This window comes from Triticum aestivum, chromosome 4D (assembly GCF_018294505.1).
Source record: "Triticum aestivum cultivar Chinese Spring chromosome 4D, IWGSC CS RefSeq v2.1, whole genome shotgun sequence".
Lineage (NCBI taxonomy): Eukaryota > Viridiplantae > Streptophyta > Magnoliopsida > Poales > Poaceae > Triticum > Triticum aestivum.
In genome coordinates this window covers 418,274,839-418,285,344 of record NC_057805.1, presented here as the reverse complement: position 1 = coordinate 418,285,344, position 10,506 = coordinate 418,274,839, and the positions used below count along the sequence as shown (strand labels likewise).

Genomic DNA, 10,506 nt, shown 5'->3' with positions numbered 1-10,506 from the left:
ACTAAACCTAAACCTAAACCTAGATCGTCTCCTTCCTGTTTTTCTCGACACACCCATACCAGCTGCCATGGCCCCTACCAGCAGCTGGGTCTTGCTCAAGCGCAGGATTTTCATCGAGCACGACGCGAGCGAGACAGGATGGGATTCGTTGATCGGCGAGCGAAACAGAAGAGACGCCATCCTCGCCTACCTGCGGATCTTGAAACCAGATGCCCGCTTCGCCAATCCACCGAGCTGTCCTCCCTCCGCATACTGCGGCCGGCGAGGTCCACCCCGGGGACACGCGTAGATGTCAAATCCGCCTACATCGCCAGCGGGGACAAGAATCTGGTCGCCCTCTTCGCCGGTCCTTACCGCGCCCCGGCACCAATTCAAAAGGAGGCTATCTGATCTACGACGCCAGTAAGAATTCCCTGTCGACGATCCCCCCGCCCCCCCATGACTACGGCCGTGCCGACGTCGGGATGGGAGCCGCCATCATGTGCCTCGAGGAGGGATCATACGTTCTTGTCGAGCTCACCAAGGTAAGAGACTCCGACCTTTGTGAAGCCGCGCTCTGCACGTGGCATTCGTCCACCGCGGAATGGGTCATCAAGGTCGCGAGCTTTCCCCCCGAGCTGTCCTTCAGGGCAGACATGTGCTATTCGAGGCTCTAGATTCTGCTGGGTGGATTTGCTTAAAAGCGTGCTGGTCTGTAATCTGGACGCGTTGCTTCGGCATGGCGTCCGCCCAGAGCTCCGCTTCGTCCCGCTGCCCGGAGAGTGCCCGACCTATGACCACCAAAAGTTCAGACAACAATGGCCACTGCAGGCAGAGCAGTTCCGTTACATTGCCTGTATCGGTGGGATCATCAAACTCGTCGCCATGGATGGCTACGGCGAGCGACCCGGCAACGAGGTAACGCTAACCATCTGGACGCTCTCGCTGGACCTCTGCAATTGGAAGAAAGGCAAGGTGTACCATGTCAAGGACATCTGAGCAAGCGAGAGCCACCTCTCGCTGGGCTTGCCGAAGGTCTTGCCGTCGTTCCCGGTGCTGAGCATGGACGAAGAAGACGTCGTCCTGTTCTTCACTGACGTGCTCGTTACAGAGGACGGTGAATCGGTGTTCCAAAGCCATTGTTTGATTCGTGTCTGACATGAAGCATAGCAAGGTCTCCCACCATCCAAAAAGTGCGGATGAGATGCCTGTTCAACTCTTCAGCAGTGAAATTCTTGCCACTCAGTGCAGTGCTTACCTACAGTAATTAAGCTACTAGTACTACGGCAAACCATAGATATAGATAGGTTTCTGTTTTTTCTCTTATATATCAGACTCGTCACCATAGAGTAGCAGAGAATCGTGTAATATATAGTGTCATGAAGCTGCAACCAACTCTGTCCCCGATCTGTAAAAGAAGTACAGAAAATTACATGGAGAACATCATTTAAGCAAGTAGTTAGTATAAAAGATCAGAAAAGATTGGGGTCGTGTCAGCAATGCAACTAATCTATGAGTCCTTTCAAGATGTAGTTCCTAATGTAGTTCTGAAACTCTTCAACTATGAATCTGGGTGTACGCACTGTCAACTCTGCATACTGACAACATAAATTCTGAAACTTTAAGAAAAAGGTTTCCCCCTGCTTTGTATTACTCCCTCTGTCAACTTTTATAAGAGCATTTAGAAAGTGCAGTTCAAATTTCGTAACGCCACGCAAATTGTGTCGTTTCCCATTTTGCCCCCGCGTTCACTCACTCATTGCTCACTCGCTCTGCTGATTCCCCTCCCTCTCACCGCACTCTCTCCCCAAATCCCTAGCTCCCTCTCGCCGGCGCCGCTCCCTAGCTCGCCCGCGTCGGCGTCGCCCCTTCTCCCTTTCGCCTGCGCCGCCTTCTCCCTCTCGTCGGCGTCTCCTGCGCCACCTTCTCCCGCTCGAGGCAAAGTTGCCTTTTTTACCAAGGTCGAGGAAGAGCGGGAGGACAGCCTTGTCCTGCTCAACGACGGTGACGGTTTCTTTCTGCTCGACGACGCCGGCGACGAACGCCGGCGCTCCTTGTCGCCCTCGACCTGCAAGGAGGAGCGCCTACCCCATGTTGGGCCGGAGATCTGCTGGAGAAAGGAGTGCGTGAAGAAGCCCCTACAGCGGCAGAAGCAGGGGCGGGGGAGCGAGTCGGACGCCGGGGTCGTCCACGGCGTCGTCGAAGCAGAGCAGCGGTGGGTCCTCGTTCAGGCTGCGGCAGGTCCTCCATGCGCGCAGCCATCTTCCTCTGCTGCGTCGACAGTGGATTGTGGCGAAGTCTGTGTGTGCAGGTACTCTTCCTGCTTCTGTATGGATGTATGGATGATTCGAGGAGTACTATTGTCTAGAGAAGTGCATAGAAGAATTGCTCACGGATGCTTCTTGCTTCTGTATGATGTATGGATGTATGGAACTCACGGATGCGAGTGGTAGGCTTGCTGCTTTTACCCTAGAAATAATCATACTACATCTAGGAGTAAAATGCCAATGATGCTGTGCTGCTTCTTTTCATACTAGGCTTCTTTTCATACTCAGTTTGTATCGCCAATTTTTGCAAGAACACATGTGCTATAGCAAATGCAGTGGAGCAGGTATCCAACCAATCACCTGTCATTTGCTACTGCTATAACAAATGCAGTCTTATCTACTACTTCTGTGAATCTTTTGTTCGAGTACAAATGATGAAATGTGAGCGTTTAGTTTATAAGAAAATGACCATGAGCAGCCTGACCATGATCTTTTAATTTTGTCCAATTAATCTACCACTAGAACGAGTACTCTTTCATTAGCCTATTTATCTACTTCCACTAGAGGCATGTTTGTGTTATTTTTTTCTAAGAGGTGCAGGAATAAAAGAAGTCTGACGGCAGAGTAGCATCTTATTAGCACAAGATTATTTGGTGAATTATCAGCCGAGTCCTATTAGTTGGTGAATTATTAGCACAATATTAGGAGCTCCTCGTTCATGTTGAGTTGATGTCGAAAGGACCAGGAGTAATTATCTCCTCTCCTACTCCAACAAACAAAAGGAAATTTAGAAACTCTCCTCTCCAACAAACAACATAAAATTCAGAAATTTGCATACAATTCAGAATATTTCAGAAAATGTAATCATACAAAGCCCTTTCTTCTCCTCTGTCTCCTCTCCAACAAATTCAAAAACTTCATATAAATTTTTTCTAAAATCATACATAGCCTTTCACAACTTCATATAAAATTCAGGTAATGTAATCATAGAAAGCCTTTCCACAAATTCAGAAATTTCATATAAAATTCTGGGATAAATTCTGGAACTTCCTAAAATTCATATAAAATTCCTAAAATTCAGAAATTCATATCCTCTCCTCTCCTTTCCACTACAGACATTGAGTACAAGACTTTCCATTACAAACATCGAGTACAAGACTTCCCATTACAAACATCGAGTACAAGCATCTCCTCTCCTTGCCTCTCCTCTCCTATCCTCTCCTCTCCTTTCCACACTAGTCAATGCCTTTCCACTACAAACATGGAGTACAAGCCTTTCGCTACAAGCCAAACATGGAGTACGGTATCTCCCCCTTTCCAATCCAAGCTCACTGGACATCTTGTTCTAGAATATCCATGGCATGTTCATAAACTTCACGGGGAAAGTGAATCCTAGGTGGTAGGATTCCTTGCCTTTCCAATCTATCCTTGCGCAAATGTGGAATTTTGTATGAATTTTCCCCTCCATGGTTCATCACTTCTACCATGACGGTCTGAAGTGTTAGAAATATTTTGTTGATTTTTCCGGCATCACACTCATCAAATTCTTCCTGCACACCTTGAATCAGTTCTTTGATAGTTGTGGGTGCTCTACAGTCGGTCAAAGACTCAAGGGATCTGAAATATCCAAGATCAAGTGTGTTTAGATCAGGAGAATTTGGAGGCTGGTTTATTATTTTAATGTCCAGACCAGTTGTAGCCACAACTTCTGCAAACTCTGCATCACCGGGAAGAATGTGCGTTCTTGCATTATCTTGTTGGATCAATATTGGATTAGTATCATCTGCGGGCCAGACTTCCTTTATTCCAGGAACCACTTTTTCTATCATATACCTCCTCATTACCCGTCGGTTCACATTGACGGACTTGATTTCAATGGTCCCTCTTGCTCTATACTCACTTCTTCTAGCAGCAGGAATCTCTTGCACAAAGGGCCAGACACCAATTTTACCTGAGAATGTCATATTGCCTTCAGCGTCATATCTAGGTCGAGCAACAGCGGTCAGAAACATCACTTTCCCAATACAGTTTTTGTTCCGAACAGTTCTGACCGGGTCATCTTCCTCGGGGAGGAGGTAGTAGCATCTGTTCATTTTTGTCATATATAACCACTTTTCGTCAATATGCACAATGTTGTGCATACTGACGAATTTAGGTCTTGGAGCTGCTAAGGTGGTCTCGTCAAGCATTGACAAACAAAACTTGATCCTTTCTCTTTTATTCTTTTCTTTCAAGGATGGCTTCAAACGATTGGAGTGCCTTCTAATCTTGCGAAGCTTGAGTTTCTTGTCGAGTGTAGTATGACTGACACCCAATTGGCGAGCAAGTGACCTGAGAGTCGACCTACTATTCAAAGGGACTGTGGGGATTTGGGATAGAGTATCATCCTTTCCTTTCCTCCCGCATCTTCGTTTCCTTCCGCTGGATACATCCACCTCTTGACCAAGCGCTTTTTGCCGCTCTGCTATCGTCCAGATTTTTTGAATATGTTGAACACTAACTTGAAAAATTTGAGCAACATCCTTCCTGTCATTTCCTTTGAACTTGCCACCCCTAGCCAGATGCAAGGTATGTAGTGCCATGTAGGCAGCATATCTCTGCTCATCTGTCATTGACTTTCTTTGCCTACGCAATTGCTGACCACCTACAGTAGCAAAAGAAAAAGAAACTTAGGGAAATGATGGAGGCCTTGATGATCACAAGATAGACCACATGTTGCAGGTAGCTAGCTAGAGTGGCTAGCAGGAGTACCTGCTGCTTGACCATGCACTGCTTTTTCTTCTTCTTGGAGTTCCATGTCAACTTCTTCTTGGAATTCCATGTCAACTTCTTCTCGTGCAGGTGGAGTACTTGCTTGAGGTCCAGGTTCATCCTCTTCTGGTGGAGAACAATTCAGGTGAAGGTTCAACATCTTCGTGTTGTTGTTGTTGTTGCTATTGCTCTTGATATTGTTGATGTGTGCTGCTAATTTACTCTTGATGCTGCTACTAATTTGCTACTGTTGTTGTTGCTTGAGCTACTGCTGCTGCTGCTGTGTTTGTTGCTGGAGTACTTGCTTGAGCTACTGCTGCTAATTTGTTGATGGAGTACTTGATTGAGCGACTGCTGCTGCCATTGTATTGCTGCTTCTCTTGCTTATATCTGCATGAACAAGTCCATCAAATGACACAATCTTCAGTTTATATGGTTCAGAACTGGTTAAGTTTATAAGCTAAAACATCAGATATGCAGATGTTTGAACTCTCTGTAATAAATTTATATGGGGTATGATTAGATGCTGCTACAAAGATTCTGCTCTCTGTAAATTCTGCTAACTGATAATTTTAATACATACAAGTGCTATATATGATGTTCCTGACCCACAATCAGTAGGAGTACAATGCTCTTACAAATGTTGCATACTGTAGAAATTAAACTTGTGAATGTTGTACTCATACTGTTGTATAGATTCATGTTGTGACAGTCATAGTTGATCCATTTAGACAAGGAGTATTGTGCAGTAGGAGGACAATAGTCTGTATTTTGACAGACAAGTGCAGCATCCCATAGTGAATTCTCCTGTAAATTCTGTAAATAATGCATAGACAGACAAGTGCAGCATCTCATGTGTGACATGCATAACTGAATCTATGCTGAATCAAAATGATCCTTGTACTGATACTTGAGTCTGTCTGAAGAATTTACAGTAAAATTTACTCGAGGGAGCAAGATCACATTACTGCAGTTAGGTACTCCCAGCTGTAGTAAATGATTAACTTTAGCAAGATCACATTACTGCAGACAAGTACTCCATGCTGTAGTTCATGATCTTACTGTGATTACAGCATGAGAACAAGGAGTAAATTCTTCTGTAAATTCATGGAGTCATTTCTTTCATGGAGTAATTTCTGTTGTTGTGCAAGGGGCGAGGCGAGGAGAACCTGCCTGGAGACAACGTGCTGCGTGCGGCAGCGACGAGCCAGGTGGGTTGGGCGCGGCCAGGACCAAGCTGAGGGGCTGGCGACGAGGCTGTGCCGGCTGCGACCAAGCTGGCGGCGGCGGCGACCAAACTGGGCACCTGGGCGCGGCGGGGACCAAACTGGACGAAGGGGTTGAGCGCCTGGAGACGGGGCCGAGCGCCTGGATAATGGGGACGACTCGAGCTCGTGGCGGAAGACGAGGAGGCGAGCTCCTAGAGGAAGGGGACGGTGCGAGCTCCTGGAGGAGGGCGGCGGCTCGAGCTTTTGGAGGAAGACGAAGACACAGGCTCTTAGAGGATGGGGACGGCGCGAGCTCCTGGAGGATGGGGACGGCGTGAGATCCTTGGGGATGGGGTCGGCGTGAGCTCCTGGAGGATGGGGATGGCGCGAGCTCCCGGAGGAGGAAGACGACGCAAAATTCAAATTGGGGGTAAAATAGTCTAATTTGCCATCTGTCGGCTCTGTCCTAAAATCCTAAACGCTCTTATAAAAGTTTACAGAGGGAGTACAAAGCAACCACCGGTACATCCAACGATAGGTGCTGGGGCCGCAGCACAAACAAGCCCAAAGAAAAACAAAGAAGAAAGAAAGAGAAATAAATGCCAACAACGGCAAATCAACGAAACGAAGATGACCGGCGACCGCTGCACCCTCCGGAGAAGTACCACCACGATCCCAGCACTCTGAAGCGCCTCGTACCAAGTAACACCTTCAAGAAGGAGACGACAACGACGCCGATGTTGCCCGGACTAGTCCTAGGGTTTCCCCCGGTATGCGGGGGGCAGTGGGGGAAGGGGTGTACCCGACGCCCTTCAGGAAGGTCCGGCGGCACCCACAGGCGTCGCCGCATCGGGGCCGGACGAGCCGCCAGAGAATTCTCCCAACCCAACCCCCCCCCCCAACCACCCAGGCGAATCATCGTGCATCGCCCATCACGCTGCCCACCAACATGTGCCACCACGGTCACCGAATCAACTTCGCCGTCTCCCAGAGGTCACCGACACGAGACCTGGAGGGCGGGAGAAGAGATAGTGGCTCGGGGGCATCCGCAACATCTCCGACGTGAGGGGACAACCACCACCGCCACCGCGGAGCCGACCGGACGCACGGACAAGGGGCTTACCAGGAGCCGAGGCCCGGCCGGACCCAAAAGAGTCCGGACAGCCCCTGCCGTCATGCTGCAGCTCGGCCGACGAAGCCGCCACGCCCGCAGTCCACCGCCTCTTCGCCACCAACCAGGGTGCAGCGTCGCCGCGCACCGAGTCACCGGCCCGCCCTAGCCAGATGGAGCCCGAAAGGGCCCAGATCTGGGCGCCGCCGGCCACCAGCACCGCCATGCCGCCCCGCAGCCAACGGCCGCGTCACCGCACCAAGGACCACGAGGCTCGCCGGACTCCCATCGCTGAGCCACACCGCAGCCGGCCGAGCTGCACCGCCACCATCGGGAGGCCCCCGCCCCCCCCCCCCTCCCATGAGCGAGCGGGGAAGGGACGGCCCGCCGGCGCCGCGCGGGCAAGGCCCGGCGGACCCAGCCGGCAGCGGCGGGGAGGGAGATGGACGGGGAGGAAGGCCGGAGGAGAAGAGCCGCAGGAGCCCGCCCGTCGCCCGCGGGAGGGCGAGCAGGCGGACGGGGGCGCGGGGGAGGAGGGGAGGGAGGAGGAGAGGGAGGCGGAGCGCGCGAGGCCGGCGGCGGGGGGCGGGGGCGGAACCCTAGTCGCGGGAGCCCCTTCGCTCCCTGATATAATATTACCTGCCTTGTGTAAGGATCATTCTGAAACTTTGTACTTAGCCGGGGCAAGCTTCCATCTGCGAGGAATGATGCAGTCTCACGTAGGCACTAAAACGAGATGAAATTTAAAATATATCTATATCTATATCTATTTACCTACTAATAAAGCAAGGTGATATTTTTGGTTTCGTCGCGCATCAAGGATTTTATCCCAGACGCGGTTAACAAGGTGGTACTAAAATTAACGCATGTGTCCGATTTATTAATCTACAGTCAATAGAGAAATATGCCTCCTGGGCCAGAATTTGCAGTGGGCCTGCGAGCCATCTGCTTCCTATAAAAAAATAATAGCGTGTGGAGCGATTCGATCTCGCTACCTGTACTCTCACCGTTACAACATCCACCAACTGGCCTAGCTCTCGCCTGTTTCAACAAATAGGATTTCTTGTTCTATAAATATTTGCACGACGTTGCTATATTACACAACTACACTGTGGCCCAACAAAAACTGCCCAACCTGGCCTATCTAGCTACAGTAGGTTCGTATACAATATACATAGTCCCACCTCGCTCTCATACGTACACACAAAACCACCAATTTATATAGATCTACCAATTAAAGTTAATAAGCCGCTTAAAGAATCTGTAAGGGAGAACGAACACACTTCTGAAGAAGAAGAAGAACGAATGAATGGAAAGAAAAGATGGAAAATCCACGAGACATGCATGGTTGAATTAATGGACGCCTCGATTAGTGGAGTTATTATTAATAGGAAACAGAGGCATCTGAAAAAATTGGTGATTATTGAGGCCTTAAATAAAGAAGGAATTTGGAAAGAAGAGATTCAGATATGCATGGTGAATTAATGGAATTCCTGAATTGGTGGGAATTTAGCACCACATGTAACGCACGGATTGATGTAGTTAATGGGAAAAAGAGAAACCATATTAAATAGGGGATTATTGCGGTTGGATTGGTGATGGAAAAGAGTGGCCAGGTTGAAATGAGATTGTAAAATCGCATGCGACGATTGTGTGTTAGATTTCAATTCATGGTGCACTCTAATTGTATGCATCTGTTTTGGCTAGCGTCTGAAGATTAATATTTCAGAAAATTCACGTGTTAAAAAATGTAAGTCATATAGAAGTGTTCAAACTCAATAAAATGAATTAGTTTAGTCGATATTTTTATTTTTAATAAATAAATAATCATGTTCGTTGAAAAGAAAAAAAATAAAGAAATATTTCTTTGAGCAATGCCAGCATGCCATCAACCTTACATAAGTTATTCAATTCAACTTAGCTCTTGGAAAGAAGAAGGGAAAAACTTTCCAGCTTAAACTCGTCAGCTTCATGTTGGAGAGAATCTCATATCATTTTATACCGGCATTTTCTTTAATTCTAAATTCAGATTTGTGTCATATGTTGCATGCTTACTGGTCTTATTTAAATAGATAGACATATTTTGTTTACCATAATTAGATCACAACAAATTAACTTTCTATTACATCAAGTTACTTTTCTTAAAAAACCTGTGTAGAGTAATATGCATTTCTATAACTATCAAGCATGACTTCCTTAGATTACAATGCATACCAATAGTAACGACATATAAATACCTAGCACGCTCAAGATAAGCTAGACAACTAAAATCGATGGGGCGATTATGTCATTGGTAGCCGTGCATTTATAAGTTCATGATTGCCATCGAGAATTTGCCTCTCCTGTTGCAACGTACGGGCATATTTCCTAGTTACTACCAAGAGAAAGAAGCATAACCTGAGGAAGCATCTGTAACTAACCGGGCCGGAACCCCTATTTCTGTGTTTTAGTTGACAGCAGGGTAGTTTGATCTATCTACCATCCTACCATTTGCACTTGCAGGTTGCACATGAACCATGAAATTAATTGCAAGCGAGACCACAACGCAATCAAATCAAATGCAATTGCATGCGGTCAGAACGATACGGATATGATGACAACATTCAGAAAGACAAGCAGCTGCATGGGAATAAGAACGAGACTGCGACATGTCGATGAACAGCTTCATCGCCTACCGCTCGTGTCGAGGAACTACTCCCTGTCCAGTCCAGCCAGGCATCGCATCTCGATCTGCACTGCGTCCGGCCGGTGCATATTCTGCCGTGACGTCAATGGATCTGATCAGCTGGAGCGGCTCAGTCTGAATTTCTTTGTCCACCGGCCACAGGCGCTTGCACAGCAGTGTCTTAGTACATCTGGACAATGCACAAGCACGTGAACGGTTGCTTGCTGGTGCCATGTTTACGTCGGCTTGTGCCTTGTGGCCCGTGGAAGCTTAAAGTGGTGGATGTCGTTTCAGGCGGTGGATGGGCTGGCCTTCTGATCAACTTACTTACCATTCAGAGAAAAACTCAGGCATTGCAGCACCGTGACGTAAAGGAATTGCCAATTGGGGAAGAGGTCGGGGACCGAAGAGATGCATTGGATGCATGTGTGTGTGTGTGTGTGTGTGTGTGTGTGTGTGTGTGTGTGTGTGTGTGTGTGTGTGTGTGTGTGTGTGTGTGTGTGTGTGTGTGTGTGTGTGTGTGTG

The 10,506-nt window shown here is 48.0% G+C and overlaps 1 protein-coding gene across 1 annotated transcript; it reads left to right on the top strand.

The window, feature by feature from the left end:
• The first annotated feature begins 1,708 nt into the window (after positions 1-1,708).
• Positions 1,709-6,945, top strand: LOC123098278 (uncharacterized). The gene is made up of 3 exons (XM_044520230.1): positions 1,709-2,290; positions 5,088-5,142; positions 6,149-6,945. Exons 1-3 carry the CDS (start codon positions 2,228-2,230, stop codon positions 6,541-6,543), a joined length of 513 nt encoding a protein of 170 aa, XP_044376165.1. The 5' UTR covers positions 1,709-2,227; the 3' UTR covers positions 6,544-6,945.
• The last annotated feature ends 3,561 nt before the right edge of the window (positions 6,946-10,506 follow it).

Excerpts from the sequence above, each read along its gene's own strand:
- LOC123098278 (XM_044520230.1), top strand. The coding sequence starts at position 2,228 with ATGCGCGCAGCCATCTTCCTCTGCTGCGTCGACAGTGGATTGTGGCGA. Across the intron at positions 2,291-5,087 it reads GGCGAAGTCTGTGTGTGCAG|GTGGAGTACTTGCTTGAGGT; the intron begins GTACTCTTCCTG and ends CTTCTCGTGCAG. Across the intron at positions 5,143-6,148 it reads TCTGGTGGAGAACAATTCAG|GGGCGAGGCGAGGAGAACCT; the intron begins GTGAAGGTTCAA and ends TTGTTGTGCAAG.